The sequence below is a fragment of the Hibiscus syriacus genome, unplaced genomic scaffold, assembly GCF_006381635.1.
Source record: "Hibiscus syriacus cultivar Baekdansim isolate YM2019G1 unplaced genomic scaffold, ASM638163v2 tig00111670_pilon, whole genome shotgun sequence".
In the NCBI taxonomy this organism is placed as follows: domain Eukaryota; kingdom Viridiplantae; phylum Streptophyta; class Magnoliopsida; order Malvales; family Malvaceae; genus Hibiscus; species Hibiscus syriacus.
In genome coordinates, this window is record NW_024063151.1 from 203,884 (window position 1) to 225,693 (window position 21,810).

The following is a 21,810-nucleotide window of genomic DNA, read 5'->3' on the forward strand; positions in this document are numbered from 1 at the left end:
AAAATTTGAGCATGCTCGTATTGATACATAGTCATCGTATTCGAACTGTCTCGAATGAAGGAATCATTCCGGCAACCGAATTTCTACCTGTAAAGTTGAATCAACCATGAAAAACATTGCAGGACATGGTCGGTGACTTGGTTGGACGACGATAATACCGATTACTATAAAATACTATGAAAAGATGAAAAGAAAATCATTTGATATTCTGTCATTACAGGATGTATTTTGGCTTTACTTGCAAGATTACCAGCAAACTAATCAAAGTGGGGGGGCATTCCACTCATGTGAAAAGAACAGTTTGACCTGATAAATAATCATGTTCAATGAATGTGATGGAGAGATGAGTACTGAAGAGTGATTATAAAAACATTTTTGGACTTTTTAGATAGAAATCACCCCAACAACGTGGGGTTTCCACTCCATTTTCAATGCCTAAAATGCAACAGTAACCACTAATTTATAATCATATACTGTATGCAACACTGAACGGTCGGTGATATGTTTATTTGGCCAATGCATTTGCTTCTTTCTTTTGAAGATCTCCATCTACATACATACATACATACATACATACATACATACATACATACATACATACATACATACATACATACATACATACATACATACATACATACATACATACATACATACATACATACATACATACATACATACATACATACATACATACATACATACATACATACATACATACATACATACATACATACATACATACATACATACATACATACATACATACATACATACATACATACATACATACATACATACATACATACATACATACATACATACATACATACATACATACATACATACATACATACATACATACATACATACATACATACATACATACATACATACATACATACATACATACATACATACATACATACATACATACATACATACATACATACATACATACATACATATACATACATGCATACATACATGCATGCATACATACATGCATACATACATGCATACATACATGCATACACATACATACATACATACATACATACATACATACATACATACATACATACATACATACATACATACATACATACATACATACATACATACATACATACATACATACATACATACATACATACATACATACATACATACATACATACATACATACATACATACATACATACATACATACATACATACATACATACATACATACATACATACATACATACATACATACATACATACATACATACATACATACATACATACATACATACATACATACATACATACATACATACATACATACATACATACATACATACATACATACATACATACATACATACATACATACATACATACATACATACATACATACATACATACATACATACATACATACATACATACATACATACATACATACATACATACATACATACATACATACATACATACATACATACATACATACATACATACATACATACATACATACATACATACATACATACATACATACATACATACATACATACATACATACATGCATGCATACATACATACATACATACATACATGCATACATGCATACATACATACATACATGCATACATGCATGCATACATGCATACATACATGCATACATACATGCATACATACATGCATACATACATGCATACATACATGCATACATACATGCATACATACATACATACATACAGTATTTATCATTTTTTCTGACTTTTTTCAGAGTTGGTATAAAAAAGGAACAGTTTAGCAGGTATTTGTTGATAAGAATAGTTGTTTCAACAAACTCATGAGGAATCTATGCTCTTCAGTTGTTGGGGGGACTAATTAAATTGATTGGATAATTAATAATTTGCAAACTGCTGATAAAATTTCTTTTTTCCTTCTTTATCTAACCGAAGGTTATGTAGATGAAAGCTCATAGAATTTCAAACTTTTTTAACTCCAAATACTGCAGAATTTCACTTCATGTTTTGCTAAAATGATTGATCCTAGACATGTCTGAACCCTGTTGATATGATCTCGATTATATGTTTCGAGTCATATATGTGAATGTCCGATCGTGATTCTTGTAAAAAAACCCGTAATGATAGCTTGAACTCTGAAATTACATAAATATAAACATAAGAAGGAAATGATATGAAATAATAATTGAAATGATGGAATGAAAAGAATGAGGAAGTTGTTTGAAGGTGATGGAAGAGTGATGGTTGTTGTGATTTGATGATAATGAAAATAGATGGTGAAGTATGAATGGCGTTGTCGTGGCAAATGGTGTTGTTGTGGCAAAGTGTGTAAGGATAAAGCGGATTGTGACCCGTTAGCTATTTGGAGCTAAGAACCAACAATATAAAAAAAATTGGAATCGAAATGGTAGGGTATGGAACGTGACCCACTAGCTATATATGAGCTAGGAACCAACGCTATAACAAAAGGAAATGGATGAAGACTACAAGACTATCTTGAAGCCGATAAAGTTCTACAAGAGAACAAGAATGAAAGCAACCTCTCAAAGATGGTTTATATATTCAAAATGTCTCCTACAAATGATCCCAAAAGTGTCTATTTATAGTATTTCTAAGAAGCATATGAAAAGACTCAAAAGATGAAAACATTATCATCAATTTAGCAATAAAATGCACTTGAATGCTTTGTCTTCTTATCTTCAAAGTTGGATGAATATTCTATATCATTTTGGGGATGAATCTAGACAATTTGAAGCTGAATTTGGCCTTAATTTCGTCCAAGGGGTGGAAGACTCTTGCTATTCCATGCTGAAAATTGTCTTGATAAGTGAATTAAATCACCCTTCATTGCATGCTCCCTTGAAGAATATGAACAGCCCTTGAACTTAGATGATAACAATCAGCTTTGAATGCCTTTAATAGGTGAATTAAGAGTCCTTCAATGGATTGTCACTTGGCTGAAGTTGAAAAGACTCTCCCTTGGCTCAAACTCATCCAAATCATCCATGCATAAAATTCCCGTAACAAAATTCCAGCCTGCACTGTCTTCAATAAATCGATCATATCTCAAGCTCCCGATATCGGATTAAGGTGATTCAAAAGGTGTTGGAAAGCTAAGAGATAGAGGAATAATGTCCAATTGATTTCTAGAACCAAACACATCTGTATCGCATCCAGAATTGGAAGACATTCTGACTGACATTCTTGCATATGATGAAACCATTTAACTTCTCTCATGCACCTAGACACAAAGGTGAACTTTATTCAATATTTAATTGAAAACATGCATGAAACAATTAAGAGTTAATATAATAAAAGAACTAATTTGATGAATGAACTAGATGATTTAAATGCAATGCATGCTTGAATGAACAACACACTTATTAAATGCAATGAATGTTATGCAAACTTTAAATTCTCATGCAAATTCATGCATAAGCAAAGTAAAGTATTCCTCCCTTATTATTCCTTTTTCATCACGTTCCAAACGTGATGTAAACATACTCTCCATAGCTGTTTGAAATTCCTTAGCCCTTGCTCGTGTGATGGGGCCACTTGGGTACTTCTCCGGGTCTTTGCTATTGGCTATCATATCAGTCCCTCCCTCTTTAAAGCGATTTGTCCCCAAATCATCACCTATATCATAAGGAGACAAGTCAGCAACATTGAAGTTTGCACTGACATTAAACTCACCTGGAAGATCTAATTGATAGGCGTTGTCATTGATCTTCTTGACTATTTGGAATGGTCCATCTCCCCGAGGCAGTAATTTGGACTTTCGTTGTGCCGGAAACCTTTATTTCTTCATGTGCAGCCACACCCAATCCCCTGGCTCAAAAGTAGTTCGCTTACGACCCTTATTTGCTTGATGCTCGTATTGCTTAGTTCGTTTTTCAATGTTCTCCCTTACTTGTTGATGAAGCTTCTTAACAAACTCAGCTTTGTTAAGTCCATCTTTATTCACAATTTGATCAACAGGTAATGGTAACAAGTCTATCGGTGTTAATGGATTAAACCCATACACCACTTTGAAAGGCGTACGCCCCGTAGTAGTATGGATTGAAAGGTTGTATGCAAACTCCACATATGGTAAACTCTCCTCCCATGTTCTCAAATTCTTCCGAATGATAGATCGAAGTAACATGGAAAGTACTCGATTCACCACTTCAGTTTGACCATCCGTTTGAGGGTGGCAAGTGGTGGAGAATAGTAACTTAGTACCAATCTTAATCCATAGGGCTCTTCAAAAGTGGCTTAAGAACTTCATATCCCGATCAGACACAATAGTTCTTGGTATACCATGTAGCCTTAAAATTTCCCTGAAAAACAAAGTAGCAATATGTGAGGCATCATTAGTTTTGTCACAGGGAATGAAATGAGCCATTTTGGAAAATCTATCAACAACTACAAAGATGGAGTCTTTGTTGTTCTTTGTGCGAGGAAGCCCTAGCACAAAATCCATTGAAATATCCATCCATGGTGCTTCCGGTATGGGTAGTGGTGTGTAAAGTCCATGTGGCATGACTTTAGATTTGGCCTTCTTGCAAGTAATGCAACGCTCACATAACCTTTCCACATCTCGTTTCATTTTGGGCCAATATAGATGTTCTTGAAGTATAGCCAAAGTCTTTGCTATCCCAAAATGTCCCATTAATCCTCCTCCATGGGCTTCCTTAGTGAGCAATTCTCGCATGGAACCTTGAGGGACGCATAATCTCCCTTCCTTGAATAGAAAACCATCATGCTTAAAGTATTTATCAATCGTCCCTTTCTCACAAGCTTTATAAATTTCCCCAAAATCAGAGTCAGAAACATATAAGTCTTTAATAAAAGTAAAACCCAACAACTTAGATTCCAAAGTGTTTAAAAGAACATACATTCGTGACAATGCATCGGCAACTATATTCTCCTTACCTTTCTTGTACTTGATAACATATGGAAAAGTTTCAAGAAACTCTACCCATTTGGCATGCCTTTTGTTGAGTTTATGTTGCCCCCGAATATGTTTCAACGCCTCATGATCGGTGTGAATGATGAACTCCTTAGGCCAAAGGTAGTGTTGCCATGTTTCCATTGCCCTCACAACAGCATATATCTCTTTGTCGTAGGTAGGATAGTTAACCGTAGCTCCACTTAATTTCTCACTAAAATAGGCTATAGGACGTCCACCTTGAGACAATACTGCTCCAATTCCTACACCTGATGCATCACATTCAATTTCAAAAGTTAAATTAAAATCAGGTAGAGCAAGTAAAGGGGCATGTATTAAACAATCTTTAATTCTATTAAAGGACTTTTCTTGATCTTCCCCCCAAAAGAATTTAGAATTCTTCTTAATAACACTTGTTAGTGGGGCGGCTATGGTGCTGAAGTTTGGGACGAATCTCCGATAAAAACTTGCAAGTCCATGGAAGCTCCTAACTTGAGAAATGATTGTTGGTCGTGCCCACTCTTCAATGGCTTTAACCTTCTCTTTGTCAACCTCCAAACCTTCATAACTCACAACGAAACCTAGGAAAACAACCCTGTCAGTACAAAACGTACATTTTTGTAAATTAGCAAACAATTTTTCCTTCCTCAAAACAAGTAAAACTGACCTCAAATGTTGAACATGTTCTTCCATGGTTTTACTATATATTAGAATGTCATCAAAATAAACCACACAAAACTTACCCAAGAATGGCCTAAGAACATGATTCATTAACCTCATAAATGTGCTTGGTGCATTAGTTAAGCCAAAAGGCATAACCAACCACTCATAAAGACCTTGCTTCGTTTTGAATGATGTTTTCCACTCATCACCTTCCCGCATTCGTATTTGGTGATAACCACTCTTAAGATCAATCTTGGAAAAGAGTTTAGAACCGCTAAGCTCATCTAACATGTCATCTAGGCGAGGAATAGGGTGACAATACTTTACCGTAATTTTGTTTACCACTCGACAATCCACACACATGCGCCAAGTTCCATCCTTCTTTGGCACAAGTAGAACCGGCACGGCACATGGGCTAAGGCTTTCCCTCACGTAGCCTTTCCCTCACGTAGCCTTTTTCCATCAACTCAGATACTTGCCTTTGCAATTCCTTAGTTTCTTCGGGGTTGCTTCGGTATGCTGGTCGGTTTGGAATGACGGCACCAGGAACAAAGTCTATTTGATGTTTTATGCCACGAATAGGTGGCAACCCACTTGGTATTTCTTCCGGAAATAGGTCATCAAACTCCTGCAATAAAGACACAACAAAAGTAGGCAAATTTTGATCAAGGTAGTTAGTGTTAAAAAAAATTTCCTTGTACATGAGCACAAGTGCTTCCTTTGCCGTCATTAAACACTTTTTCAACTCTCTCTCTTTAGAAAGAATGATAATTTTCCTTCCCTCATTTTGATCACACTCTTTTGCTTTTACCTCCATTTTGGTCTCTCTCTCTTTGGCTTTTTCAAATTTTCCTCTCAATTGAATTTGGTCTTCATGTATTTGCTTTGGTGAAAGTGGAGCTAAAGTGATCTTCCTTGCCTCATGGGTGAATGTATACCGGTTGGTATAACCGTCATGGATCGCTCGCCTATCAAATTGCCAAGGCCTTCCAAGTAGTAAATGGCTTGCGTACATTGGTACAACATCATATAATACCTTGTCTTTGTACTTCCCTATGGAGAAAGCAATTCGAACTTCCTTGGTCACCTTGAGTTCTCCTCCATCGTTGAGCCATTGTAGTTTATAAGGTTGTGGATGCCTTTGTTGTTGCCAAGCCAAGTGTATCTACCATTAAGGTACTAGCAACATTAGTGCAACTACCTCCATCAATAATAACAAAGCATATATTTCCTCCAACGTGGCAGCGAGTATGGAAGATATTTTCACGTTGTTCATCTCCTCCATTGGATTGCACGTTTAGACTCCTTTTGACAACAAGGACCTCTCCTTCCACGGCATGCTCTAATTCTTCCATATCAATGGTAGCATCTTCATTCTCATCCTCTTCTTGTTCCGATTCAACTTCTCCATCATCTCGAAGAAGCATGGTGTTGCGATTTGGACATTGGCTTGCAATGTGTCCACGCCCCAAACACTTAAAACATTGTATGTCACGAGAACGATTTGGAGTGGCGGCAGTCTTACCTTTGCTGGTTTCGGCAATGGGCTTACTTCCTTTGGGCGATCCTCCTCTTTCGTGGGATGGCAATGGAGGAGTCTTCTTGTATGAACTTTGCCCCCATTTTGAAGTTGCACTCCCATAAGATCGTGTGGCACCCTTCCTTTTGAGTTGTTTTTCCACCTTTATGGCCATATGCACCATGTCTTCCATCTCCACATAATGTTGCAACTCAACCACGTTTGTAATGTCCGGATTAAGTTTCGCTAGGAATCTTGCCATTGTGGCTTCTCGATCCTCATCGATGTTGGCTCGAATCATGGCCACCTACATCTCTTTGTGATAATCTTCAACACTTCGGTTACCTTGTGAAAGGTTTTAAAGACAGTTGAATAACTCCCGATGGTAGTGGGTTGGAATGAATCACCTTCGCATCACTGCTTTCATTTCATCCCATGTAGTGATAGGATGTTCTCCATTGCGTCTCCTACTTGATGTCAATTGATCCCACCATATTAGTGCATAATCCATAAACTCAAGGGCATCAAGTTTTACCTTCTTGAGTTCGGAATAATCATGGCACCCGAAGATGTGCTCTACCTTCTTTTCCCATGCTAAGTAAGCCTCGGGATCCGTCTTGCCTTGGAATGGTGGAATGGAAATCTTGATATTAACAAGATTATCATCCATTAATGGACGAAACCTTTGGGGCCTTATACCTCGATTTCCCATTCTTTGTTGTGATGCACGATCTTCTTCTGGTCTTTCCACTTCTTCATTTCCTCCTTGATTGACATCTTCTTGCTCTCGAAATCCTTGAGTACGCTCTTTTTCAATACGGTCAATACGTTCATGGAGAGGTTCCAACTCTTCCCTCAAAATCCTAGTCAATTCACGCACCATGGCTTGAATTTGTAGGTTTGGTTCAACGGTACCTATAACTTGAGAATTGTCTCCCGAATGATGAGACATAATTAGTAATAAAACAATAACCTCACACAACAAAAAAAAAACCTCACCAAACACTCCAAGAAAAGTCACTCCCACTCGTGTTTCACTCGGGATGGCTTTTACCCTTAATGATCACTCTTGCCTTTTACCACTCGTGCTTTGATTTCAAGTCCTTTTGTGAACTTTCTCAAGGCTTACAAGGTCTAGTGGACTTCGGCTGAAACAATTATGGTTTGGTAGTAACGATAGTGAAAAGAAATTGGCTACAAGGAAAAGAGATGGTAAGCAAAGGTAACAAAAATTGAACAATTGAATATAAAGATGAAGTAAATATATATTTTTTTTCTTTAAAGATGAAAATAATTACTCCCTCCCTCTTTAAACTTTTTTTTTTTCTTTTTGACTATTTTTTTTTGATTTTGTACTGACCTGGAAGAGAGAAGAATGATACGCTTACTGAATCGACTAGCTCTGATACCAAATGATATGATCTCGATTATATGTTTCGAGTCATATATGTGAATGTCCGATCGTGATTCTAGTAAAAAAAACCTCGTAATGATAGCTTGAACTCTGAAATTACATAAATATAAACATAAGAAGGAAATGATATGAAATAATAATTGAAATGATGGAATGAAAAGAATGAGGAAGTTGTTTGAAGGTAATGGAAGAGTGATGGTTGTTGTGGTTTGATGATAATGAAAATAGATGGTGAAGTATGAATGGCGTTGTCGTGGCAAATGGTGTTGTTGTGGCAAAGTGTGTAAGGATAAAGCGGATTGTGACCCGTTAGCTATTTGGAGCTAAGAACCATCAATATAAAAAAAATTGGAATCGAAATGGTAGGGTATGGAACGTGACCCACTAGCTATATATGAGCTAGGAACCAACGCTATAACAAAAGGAAATGGATGAAGACTACAAGACTATCTTGAAGCTGATAAAGTTCTACAAGAGAACAAGAATGAAAGCAACCTCTCAAAGATGTTTTATATATTCAAAATGTCTCCTACAAATGATCCCAAAAATGTCTATTTATAGTATTTCTAAGAAGCATATGAAAAGACTCAAAAGATGAAAACATTCTCATCAATTTAGCAATAAAATGCACTTGAATGCTTTGTCTTCTTATCTTCAAAGTTGGATGAATATTCTAGATCATTTTGGGGATGAATCTAGAAAATTTGAAGCTGAATTTGGCCTTAATTTCGTCCAAGGGGTGGAAGACTCTTGCTATTCCATGCTGAAAATTGTCTTGATAAGTGAATTAAATCACCCTTCATTGCATGCTCCCTTGAAGAATATGAACAGCCCTTGAACTTAGATGATAACAATCAACTTTGAATGCCTTTAATAGGTGAATTAAGAGTCCTTCAATGGATTGTCACTTGGCTGAAGTTGAAAAGACTCTCCCTTGGCTCAAACTCATCCAAATCATCCATGCATAAAATTCCCGTAACAAAATTCCAGCCTGCACTGTCTTCAATAAATCGATCATATCTCAAGCCCGATATCGGATTAAGGTGATTCAAAAGGCGTTGGAAAGCTAAGAGATAGAGGAATAATGTCCAATTGATTTCTAGAACCAAACACATCTGTATCGCATCCAGAATTGGAAGACATTCTGACTGACATTCTTGCATATGATGAAACCATTTAACTTCTCTCATGCACCTAGACACAAAGGTGAACTTTATTCAATATTTAATTGAAAACATGCATGAAACAATTAAGAGTTAATATAATAAAAGAACTAATTTGATGAATGAACTAGATGATTTAAATGCAATGCATGCTTGAATGAACAACACACTTATTAAATGCAATGAATGTTATGCAAACTTTAAATTCTCATGCAAATTCATGCATAAGCAAAGTAAAGTATTCCTCCCTTATTATTCCTTTTTCATCACGTTCCAAACGTGATGTAAACATACTCTCCATAACTGCTTGAAATTCCTTAGCCCTTGCTCGTGTGATGGGGCCACTTGGGTACTTCTCCGGGTCTTTGCTATTGGCTATCATATCACCTGTTTTTAGGGTTTAGAGATGATTAAGCTTTAATGGTTACTGTTGGATTAGTACAGACATGAAAGAGGTTACTTGACATTATTATTCGGCTTCGGAGACATGCTGAAATGAAACAAAATAGTCCAGATTTGCATTAATGTTACTCATTTTTAATGGAAAATGACTGCAAACTAGTTTGATATCACCCTTTTCAGATCCATGTTAAGCCTCTGCAATTCCGACATCTTTGATGTATTAGGATTTCAGGTCTCAGAACTCGATCTTCGTTTCATTCACTCATATGTTGTTATTAAACAGATACATGATTGTTTTCATTATGAGATCAAATGATTAAAACCAGAAAAAGCACTTTGGAGGAAACAGACGGAAGGGTTTTATTCACATTCTTTGTCATTGCTCACACACTGGAGATATGATACAAGCTTAAGCTCGAAAATAGATAGAGCCCTTCATTAGGGGATGTACCCTACTAAAACTGCAATAATTGAAAAACAAAAAAGATAAAGAAAACAAATTTTTCTACAATGCCAAAATATCATATTTGGTCCCATGTTCTTTCTCTGCAGATTTATATGTCTCTTTGAAGCCGACTATTACATAGGAATTGAACCTCCAGCAGACAAGATCTGTTGTTCAAGCTGCAGTAAATAAAATGGAAAATCAATCCTTGGAGTTACCAAAGGATTAAAACATGTTTGGATAGAAAGAAAACCACTAACATTACCTGGAACATAGATTCAAGCTTGGTTTTCACAAGAGAATACTCATGCCTCAGTTGTTGCAGACATTTAAGACACCTATACAAGACAATCAAAACTCGAAACTTCTCATGAACTATTAACAGTAATGAAATGTGACAATCTAAGGCATAAAATAAACTCACCCTTCGACATTCTGCTCCTCGCAGTAGTTGCGGAACGCAATGCAGGCTTTCTGAACTCTCTGAGCACCAATGCTGTTAATTTGAGAACATTTTACCATGATAAAAAGTATACATGAAGAGCAATTTGCATGTGAAATTTATATAATTAAAAAGATTCTTCCATGTGGTGGAACCCCTATAATGCAATTTTTGAAGTACAGATAATTATGATTGCAACATTACAAATGTTACAGTTTGAATCTGATTTAACCACTGAAAAACTTGTTTACCAAACAATCTAATGATCTCATCTGAAGCTAAAATTAGTAACTGAGGTTAAAAGATTGAGAAAAAAACAATTTACCTGGAGCTACTACCTTTGAACTGGTGAACATGAGCATCAACCCTTTTGAAATCTATGATTGGCTGCTCTCTATAGATGAAGATCACATTAAGACATGGAGAAAATGCAAAGATAACAAAAGGAAATTGATTAAAAATTGTAAAGTAAAACCCTCACAGAGCTTTAGCGAGTTCATTGAGAAGCCTTTCAGAATCTTCAAAGAAAAGGGTCACCACTTCAACCACAAAATCTGGGTTATTCTCATCTTGAAGGTCTTGAAGTTGGGAGAATTGTTCATCCAGAAAATCCTACACAAGGAACAAGAAAGAACTCATCACTCAAAATCTAATATCCAAAAACCAAAGAAAGCAAAGACAGAGAGTTGCTGATATAACAAAAACTAACCTCATGATAGAGTGAGGCTCTATAGTCAACCAACCGCCTTTGCAACTGAAACAAATCCATTGCAGCTTGCTTTTAAGGTATATTTCCCCCTCACTTGCAGATCTTATAGAGAACTATGTCATGTGCTGCCTTTAAATGAAATGGAAAGGTGATGGCTGAGCCAAGAATCTTGCCCTTCAAAGTGGACTATAAATAATAACTACAATATATGTAAAGTCACACACCTTCCCTTCTTCTCTCTCTTTCTCTCCCCTTTTTTCTGTTGATTTTTTGGTAAAATACACAAATGGTCCCTTACCTATAGGTTGTTATTTTATTAAGTTCCTCAACTATTAAAAATTATAAAATGATCACCTAACTATTGATATGTTCTAAACTCATCATTTTCCATTAAAAAATTTACAATCATTTGAGCTGGATGTTAACATGTTGATTGAGATATGATAAAAATTTATCTTAGAATCATTTGAATTATGTTTTGTAGATCGACTCTCCGTCATATTATGTCGTCGATCTCATACTTGAAATATTATATCGTCGAGCCAATACTTGAAAGCAATGACAGTGCCAGTAAACATCATTAAAATATAACTTTATCATATCTTAGACAACAAGTTAACGTCCAACTTAGACGACCATCAATTTTTTAACGGAAAAAGATGAGTGTAGAACACATGAATAACTTGGATGATTATTTTATAACTTTTAATAGTCGAATGACTCAACAAAACAGTTCCTTATAATCGAGACTATTTTATAACCTCTAGTTGTCAAGAGACTAAATAAAATAGTATTATACAATCGAAATACCATTTATATACTTTAGCAATTTTTATATCCTCTCTCCTCTTTCTGGTTACGACTCCTTTGCCTTTTCTGCATTTTAACCTCATCATTTATGAGCAAGTTGAAAACTCTGTACAAACTAAGTGGTTTCTATGGTAAAAGAGTTGTAATTATTCTTTGAGATTCTGAGTTCGAGCACCATAGATAACATAGGTGTGGATGATATATATATATATATATATATATATATATATATTAAGGCATCACAAGATCCAAAACTTGATCCCATGGATTCACATTGCCATATTTTTCCTTTACCTTATCTACATTTTAGCCTCATCATTTATGTTCCAAAGTGGCAGTTTTTTAATCTGAAATTAGGCTGTGATTCCTTAAATTTTCTCATTTTTTTTTCTTGAGTAATTATTGTTGTTTCTGTCCCCCATCATTTTCACCAATTGTTTATTATTTTGTTTTTTTTCCTATACAAAGTGGTAACCAGCCTAAAGGATATGGCTTTACCATTACGCCCCATCTCAGTTCTACATAATTGATTCCACTGTCAGCTGCAGTAAAGTCCAAGGTTTAATTATAGCTGCAGTAGAAACAAGTATTTCTCTCACAATCTCTCATTGTTGTTCATTATTGGAATAAAAAAATAACATATTATATATGTAATCATTTTCTTCCTTTGAACGCGAATTTACATTTCTATCTTACATACTACTACTACTACTATTAGTTTTTGGTTAAACTACATGTTTGGTACCTCAACAATCATTTTTGTTACGTTTTAATCATCCAACCGTTAATTTTTTTAATCATGGGTGATCAAAATAAAACTAAAACATTACGTTAGATATGATTTTGAAAAAAAAAATAGTTGAGTGATCAAAACGGAACAAAAACAATAATTAAGTTACTAAAGACTCTTTTACCCCTGGTATTTTTTCCTCTTACCCGTTCACATATTAAGCCTATAATTATTTTATTAATCAAGGGTGATTACAAGTGGTAGTATTTTATTTTAAAGATTCTCAACCATTTGACAATGAACGTTTAAATACTCTACAGCTGTAGCCATTGGTGCTCGAACCTGGGATATTTGAGAATAACAATCATTCTTTAATTCACCGAGATCGTTTAATTTGATTGTAGCTGTGTAAACTATATGTGGATGGTGCAAACTCTTGACAACTCTTGGTGCACGTTTTTTCTTCCATCTAAGATTAGGGAGGTTTTTTTAACGAAGCCCAAGTTGTTATTCCGTTTTGTATTTGCATAAAATCGAATACAAAACTTTTTTCAAAAAACAAAAAAAAACAATCATTCCTTAATTCACCGAGATCGTTTAATTTGTGCCGGCTATAATTTGCTGTCAATCTTTTTAAAGAATTTTATAATTCCATAGTTGTTGAAAGCTATGTTCGTGTCTGTAAAAGTAACATGTTTCATAGAAATATTAATCGGTTAAGAGTGATGAATGGGGTAAATTTTTTGGCCGTAGAATATGCTCCAAAATCTTTTATTTTGGCTTTTACTTCTCAAGATTAATTAATCTTCCACAAGCCATCTCAATTACTTTCCCTTTTGATGTTGAAATGTTTCATCTTTCGATGCTGTTCTTAAACTATCCGTAAATTAATTTCAAGGAAGGTATAGAACGTTTAAACATGTTTGATCACGAAAATTCATATATCGACACTTTATCCGATTCGACAACAGTTGATGGCATAATTTGTCCACCAACAAAACCATGAAAACATTGCTTGTCGAAAGAGATTAATCAAGGGAATGAATCTATAAAATTTTAAGAGAAGAAAATCAAGGACAGAGTCAGGATTAAAGTACGAGGGAGACAAGTTATTTAACCTTAAAACAAAAAGTCATAAAAAGTAATTAAACTATAAAAATTAAGAAATTAAGAGTTTAATTTCACTAATTTTAAAATTCAAACATCTAATAAAAAGTAATTAAACTAGACAAATTTAGGGTCAAGATTTAATGTCATTAATTTTAAAACCGATAATATCCTAAAAAATAATTATAGCAACAAAATTTAGGAGCAATGGGTTAATTGCAATAGTTTTAAAACTACTAATGACCTAGAGGTAATTAGACCATTAAAGTTTTGGGAGGCCATTGTCCTCTCACCTATAACTTGGCTTCGTCTAGGATAAATAACTGTTTTCACCTGTTATCCTCTGTCCATCCCAAGTTGAAGAGTTAGCCGTTTTGGGTATGGTTTTAGGGCCAGATGTTGCTGGGGACCCTCCATGGCTATGGTAGTGTTGGAATAAGACAATTCGCCCTTAATAAACGACAAAAACAGATATGGACTGGACACCAAAAATGGCTCCAATCTCCATAGTAGCAAGGGGCCTAAGTGAAAGCCCTTTCCAAAATCTTGTTTTTGCTAACCACTTCAGTCAATACTGTCATGTAGCCAGACCCCAAAATTTGCTGTAAGAATATATATATAGATGTGGAAGATTTTTGGCTGTATGAGAAAATGGTGATGAAAAAGAGTATCTCAGTGTGACTGGTTATAGAGTTGGAAGGGACCACTCCATTGTCTAAGTTCCTTTGATGGGAAGGGCATCTCTCTAGGTGGTGGGTGGGGGCAAATTCCATGCCATAAATGTACCTTCCATTGCTGCACGCCACAACAATACAAAGATGCAGGATGGTTTGTTTAGATATGGTATCCAAAGTTTTCGTAAATAAATTGAAAAGAACATAAAGGTCATCAAAGAAAATTGGGTAAACTACGTATTAGTCACCCAACTATTCATGCGTTTGCGTTTTGGTTTTCAAACTATTCATGAGGTTACGTTTTGGTCGTCAAACTATTCATGTGGTTACGTATTAATCACCATAAGGTAATACCGTGTCATTGAAAAAATAATTTTTTATCACGTTAACAATTCTATTTATTTTTTAATGACGAGTGACCAAAACGGAATAAAAGCATAACTTAAAGTATGTTATTGAAAAAAATATTTTGGTGACTAAACCGAAAATGCAAAATAGTTAAGTGACTAAATACATAGTTTAACCTAGAAAATAAAAATGTTTTGGATGAGCTTATTTCTCTACAATACTAAAAAAAGTTTGTCTGCTATAAAAAATGTTGGCTTATTCTTGGAAATCTATATATTTTGGTTTAATATACAAATTGGTACCCGGAGTTAGTAATTTATCTCAAGTTGATGCCACCATCACATTTCAACAATCAATCAAGTCGTGACATGTGACATTTTACGATTCAATTCACCTATACATTCAAAATGTATGCAAGGGCATAACAGATATAAACATTTTCTTTTTCTTTGAAGAATGAATAATGTTTACACAACACAGATAGAACATTTACTCACAAATTTGCATTTAGGAGATTTTCAATTTACAACATGTACACATTAAGAGGGTGGAATCCAGAGATTTGGCCTAGTGGCACAATGAGCCAGTCTTTATATTACTTGAATCAATCAGTCGGTAGCTTCTTAAATCACCAAACCACACTTTCAATTAGTTTGCCGGCCTCCGCCCGATTAGGCTGGCGTTTCGATGAAAGAGACCGACGTTGACGATATAAATATAGCATGCACATCAGAAAAAGGAACACGAGATACAACTCAACCTGCCACAAAACCGGAACGATGATTCCAATAAGGTTTTAGATTCATATAAAAGACGGTTTGTTTGTTAAAAGGGAAGAAATTATATCACATAACATTTAGATACGAACCTTCCTCGGAGAAGGCAAAAACGCCACCAAGCATATCATCGTTGTCGCATTCTTCCTCTGGTTTTCCTCTCTCACAAGGGCTGCTGTTGCTGTCAACGTCAATAACAACCTCGGTTGGCTCCCGACATGCACTTAAGGGCAATACTTCACAATACTCTTCTTGAAAAAAGTGCTCGAAATCTGGTGATTCATTCAATGGCCCCTCGTCTAAAATGTTCATACTCAAATCTGATCGGTTAGAACTTGTGTTCAGAATATCACTGCTTCCACCTCTGTTTCTTCCACCAGATAGACTTGTTAATGATGGACTATTAGTAGATTTATTATCCTCGATGTGACGAACACCCATTTTAGATTGATTAATAGAAACTGAACCAGCATCTTTGTTAAGAGTGCTCTGGTTAAGCATATGTGATACCAAAATAGAACTCTGTCCTTTTAACCCACTACTACCGTTCTCAGATTGAAGACTAGGAGGATAAGAATTTCTTGATGACCCTGGTTAAAACACCAATCATCAAATTGAGTTACATGAATGATGAATCCAGAAGTGTTTTGAATGATATCTGCAATTAAAAACATTGTCATACCAGTATCTGAATTTTCGATCGGGCTAGGTGACATCAACTTAGAGTGAGAAATAACAGTGACTTCAGAGAATCTTTCTTTAGCATCATGAGAAGACATTGGATAACTTGCTGCAGCAAAGCCCCTGCACATGGAAGAAAAAGGGAGTTGTGTCAAGGAAATCCATTTGGTGGGCACCATATTGAAATATTCAGCACAATGCAAAGAATGCCGAAAATACCTGTCATTCCAATCAGGATGAATCCTGTGAAAATGCTCAAAAATAGGCAATAAATCCCTCCGTCGAATTTCAACCACATGAGCAGGCATCCGTTCTATTTCAATTTCTCCACCAGACTGACCAGCAGTGAGCTTAGTCTCATCGAACCCCACAGGACTCATTGTATAGAATGATACCTAAGGAAATGCAAATGACGTAAGTGAAACTGGCAACGAGCAATAGCATATTACAAAGTAATCATAAATAGCTACCTTTGAATTCTGCCAGATTGGTATCCTTCCAGAGCTAATTTGCACTTCTGCATTGGAAAGATACAAGTGTGCTTGGTCTTGGGGCTTTGACATGTACTTTTCCCCGGCATAATTATCTTCAGAATCAGAACCATCCATAGACATCTCTAATGCTTCTTTTCTCCCATGAGTCATTCCAGAAAGGCATTCCTCCCTTTCTGGCCAATCTGTTCTTCTGCATACATCCCATGCTTGCATAGCTTCAACTTTTACCCACAAGCCTCTTCTTGTATCTGGAGAGCAGAACCTGATCCAATTCTCGAAGCATTTTCACCTGCCTCTCCCCAAATGAAGGCAGTAGCTTATGTTGGACAACATGGCCAGACGGAGTGTAAACTAATAGGTGCTCCAAAACATTAGCTTTCACTTGACCTCGTTGCAAATCATTAGGTAAAGAGTTATGAAAAACAGCAGATAAAGCACCAGAAGGGAAGGAGGTCTTTCCAGCAGCAGATGATGCAGCATTGGTAACCGTATTAAGCCATCCAGAGTTAACATTTTTATTCTGCTAACTACAGAGAGGGTAACAGTTGGTGGTGCAGGCAAAGGAAATGTTTGATAGTTTACAAAGAAAGACGGAGTGGACCACCAAGGGAAAGATACAACTGGTGATAAGATAGGCCATCAACATGAGAATTCCTGATTTGGAGTACAGTCTCACCACCAAATGGTGAAAGAACAAAAACATGGCAAGTACCCCTAGATGAAACAATGGCAATCCACTGACTGAAAGCACTAAAGCAAATATCTTGTATCACCTACAAATCAAAACAAAAAGAAATTATAGATATATATTTTCTTGAAAAAGTAGAGAATGCAGTAACATACAGCTGATGTCATGCCACGATGGAGCTTATAAAGGTGCACATGTGAAGAACTCCAATCATAGCTTTGAGTGCCAGATCCATTTTTTGTTGAGGATGGCATGATCCGAAAAATATTTATATTGTTCCCATGTATTGATGCTGTAACTAGGAGAGTCCCACTTGGATCAAAGCATAGAGCGGAAATTGGACTAGTATGGGCCCTGAACTGTGATACAACTGCCCTGGAAACAAAATCTTTGACAACTACCTGAAATAGACCACATATAAAGAAAAACCCTAAAATATACACTCAAAATTTTCATAGGTGATAATTAACTGGTCAAATTTCCATGACTATATCAAGTGCTCCTAAGAACTAATGAGCAGCCTTAGCTCATCGGATGTCTCTCAAAGAAATTTAAACATGTATCTGACATAAAAGTTCAAGCATTATAGGAAAAGATATGAATAGTAATCTTCCACATCAAAGTGGAATTAATGTGTAATGGTCATGTGAATTACTATCTGGCATTCTAACATAGGACTAAAGTTTGCTTCTCAAATACATAAAGTACTAACCGTCCCAGCAATATCAGTGTCTGCAGAATGTAATGCACCCCGACCAACTTTCCGGCCTGAATTTGAAGAAATGGGAGAGCCAGAACCGTCAGGAATAAAATCTTGATAGTATTTTGACAAAGTTTTGTAGCCCATGTCGCCCAGATTGATTAACCCAGCAGCTAATTGCTTACTAGATTCCATGGCATATCGAGCCACAAGACTCCCACTACTGGGAGAAGTTGATGGGCTAACACCAGGTGATGGAGTCAGGTTCTGTGGACTCAAGCGATTTGTATTTGACTGCAATAGATTGTTTGAAGCATAAGCAAACCACCTGGGACCCACTGCAATGGGACCATATCCAATATTAATCCCAAAAAACCCTTGGCCTCCTGCTTGAGGGACAGGATAGGTGAGGACACTAAATTTATTTTCAAGAGTGAGAGCATCGAAGCAGTATATCTGCCAACCAATAAAAGAATGCATGGTTTAAATCATTTGGCTCCAACTAAATAATTGATCAAATAATATGATATAACGAATGTAATTATCATCAACATATTTATAAAATGCAACCACTCTCAGAACAATTCATTCTGATTATTTTAAGTTTTTCAATGAACTGGTCATTCCAACATATGAAAACAAGGAATAAAAATCCCTCCATCTGGCAGGACTTATTTATGACAAATATAAAAATACTAGTTCCAAAACTAAGTTTCAGAAAAAAAAGGGCTGATTCTTACTTGTGTTGCAAGCCCCACAGCAACTATACGAGGACTGCATCTAACCATATACACAGTTGACCGGAATCTCAATACATGAACATAATTATGAGACCTTAGCGAATAGAATCGAACAGTAGTAGGAGAGAGCACATTTGCATTTTTAGGCTCCTCAAAACCATCTCTAGCCAATCCGTCTCTTCCGGTAAGCGTCAACCCTGAGACCTTTGACTCATCGCAGGCAACAACCAGAAGTAAAGGATGTGATGCTCTAAATCCTTCATGTCCCTCAGACATTTCAGGGAGTGTCTGCATTTGTAAAAATGTAACTGGGTCATCACGCCTTGAAACAAGTTCACTGACATTGGAGGCATCTTCGACGTCAAGAACTTGAAAGCCATTGGAGTATCCAAGTAAGAGAACCCTTTTAAAAGATATGGGACCAAGCTCTAGTCTGTCAAAGGAAGCCCATAGCACCTGTTTTAAAAAAGAAACCCAGTGAGATAGCAGATTGAGTAACAAGTTTCGAGGAAAATGCACATACGAGTTACACAACCTGTCAAAGAAGAGCACAACAAAAAACCATGTCAAGCAATGTGACAATGAGATATTGTCATCAAAACTGAGCGATTGATAAACAACTTGCATACAACACAATGGCATGAAGCAGTTCAGTTTCCATTTTGGCAATTTTGACCTTAAAGGAGCTCAAATCAGAGCATTACTAGAATGAATAGAACATAACGGCCTGTAATAGAAAGAGTAAAAAAGAATCAAATCATTGGCTATGTCCAAAAATCAATATTGTTGTTCTTATACAAATAACTAAACTCTTTAGAGCCACCATTTTAAGATCTATAACATAATCATTTTTTTAACAAAACTATAGCTGAAAATGCATCTAACAAATATCATCTAATTATTGGTTTGATTAGAGCAAAAAACACAAATCAATCTAAATTAAAACACTGAATCTGCTGTCTTTCCCTTCATCAAATTAATTAATATGATTATAATGCAAATGTCCATTCAATGGCCACTAAAGCGACAGTATACTTTTTAGGGAAAAAAGAGAAAGATTCCTCTGCATCTGAAATTTACCTTATTAATAAAAGATCATTTTCAACAATCAAAATTTAATTTTTTTCATCAAATATTAACGAAAAAAATTCAAAGAATAAAATTTAAAAATGGATTAACTTATAGCTGTACATTACAACATTCACTTAATTAAGCCCTAAAATTTTTAAAAAATGGTAATATAAAAAAATCTCCACATTTAGTTTCTTTTTATTTCTTCTGAGCCACCAAACGGTAAAATAGGAAAAGCTTAGTTTTCCAAAACTAAAATTAATCAAAAAAATTAAAAAAAAAACCTGTTCTTTTGGATGTTCATGAGAGTCTCCAGCAATAGAAGCGGCGACGGAAGCACTAGCAGACCGGACACCGGAAGAGGCTGTTTTCAGGCAGGAAGAAATGAATTTCAAAGAATTTGGAAAAAAGCGATTATCATTATTAATATTTGAGCCTTTATTGTTTCCGATGTTGGCGTTTCTCTTCATAGTAAAAAAAGAACCCAATTTCCTTTTCCGGCCACCGGGGCGTTACCGGGACAGAAAGAAGCGATCGGCAATAGCATAAGAGGTAAAAAAAATAACAAAACGGCAGCGCTTCAATGTCAGAGGATCACCGTTAATGGAACCTTTCTTTCTTTCTTTCTTTTGCGCGGTGGTTGGGTTTGACCTTTCTTAACAGAGAGGAAGGGATGGGAAGGATGAGACGACACGACCCTTTGCTTTCTTCGTTAAATGTTAAATTGTAGTGCACGTAACAATGGAAGAATTGCAGATCAGTCCCTGTTAAGTTTTCGGAGTGTTCGATGGAGTCCTTTTTTTTGTCAAAATGGGATTTGGTTGACGCAGCTTACCTGCTACTTTCAGTTGTTTTTTGAACTTCCAATGGTTTATTATTATTAAATTATTTTATTTTATTTTATTTTATTTTTCACGGGAAATGGAATTTTCATATTTTTCCTTTTTTGGATTCAATCTTAAACCTGACAAAAAGTTGGATAGCGGGTTTGATTGATTGATTAATTGGGTAAATCATTTAATTTAAAAAAAAATATTCAATGTTAAAATACTTTTAATTTCTTATTTTTTAATATCTTAAGTTTTATATATTATGATATAGATTTAGGGTTTATGAGTATTTTTTAAATAAAAAATTTATTTTCATCAAATAAGAAAAAGAAGGTGCAATAAATAACATAACTCAATGTGAAAACTCGACAAAATTCCGCATATAATGTTGTGGACTTAATGCTCCATGAATTATTTGCTATGAAGTAGGACGATTGTTACAGCATTATCT

The 21,810-nt window shown here is 35.6% G+C and overlaps 1 protein-coding gene and 1 pseudogene across 1 annotated transcript; both read right to left on the reverse strand.

Moving 5' to 3' along the window:
* Nucleotides 1-10,456: 10,456 nt before the first annotated feature.
* LOC120167131 (histidine-containing phosphotransfer protein 1-like) lies at nt 10,457-11,874 on the reverse strand. The gene is made up of 7 exons (XM_039176230.1): nt 11,711-11,874; nt 11,483-11,613; nt 11,327-11,395; nt 10,984-11,055; nt 10,825-10,897; nt 10,582-10,738; nt 10,457-10,521 (listed from the first exon to the last, which is right to left on the reverse strand). Exons 1-6 carry the CDS (start codon nt 11,768-11,770, stop codon nt 10,694-10,696), a joined length of 450 nt encoding a protein of 149 aa, XP_039032161.1. The 5' UTR covers nt 11,771-11,874; the 3' UTR covers nt 10,457-10,521; nt 10,582-10,693.
* Nucleotides 11,875-15,813: 3,939 nt separating this feature from the next.
* On the reverse strand, nt 15,814-21,221 carry LOC120167141 (annotated as a pseudogene).
* Between the last annotated feature and the right edge of the window lie 589 nt (nt 21,222-21,810).

What these genes read in the sequence shown, in the direction of transcription:
- LOC120167131 (XM_039176230.1), bottom strand. Translation starts at nt 11,770, where the DNA reads ATGGATTTGTTTCAGTTGCAAAGGCGGTTGGTTGACTATAGAGCCTCA. An exon ending in GAGCCTCACTCTATCATGAG is followed by an intron (nt 11,614 to 11,710) that starts GTTAGTTTTTGT and finishes TTCCTTGTGTAG; the next exon opens with GATTTTCTGGATGAACAATT. An exon ending in TTCAAAGGTAGTAGCTCCAG is followed by an intron (nt 11,056 to 11,326) that starts GTAAATTGTTTT and finishes TCAAATTAACAG; the next exon opens with CATTGGTGCTCAGAGAGTTC.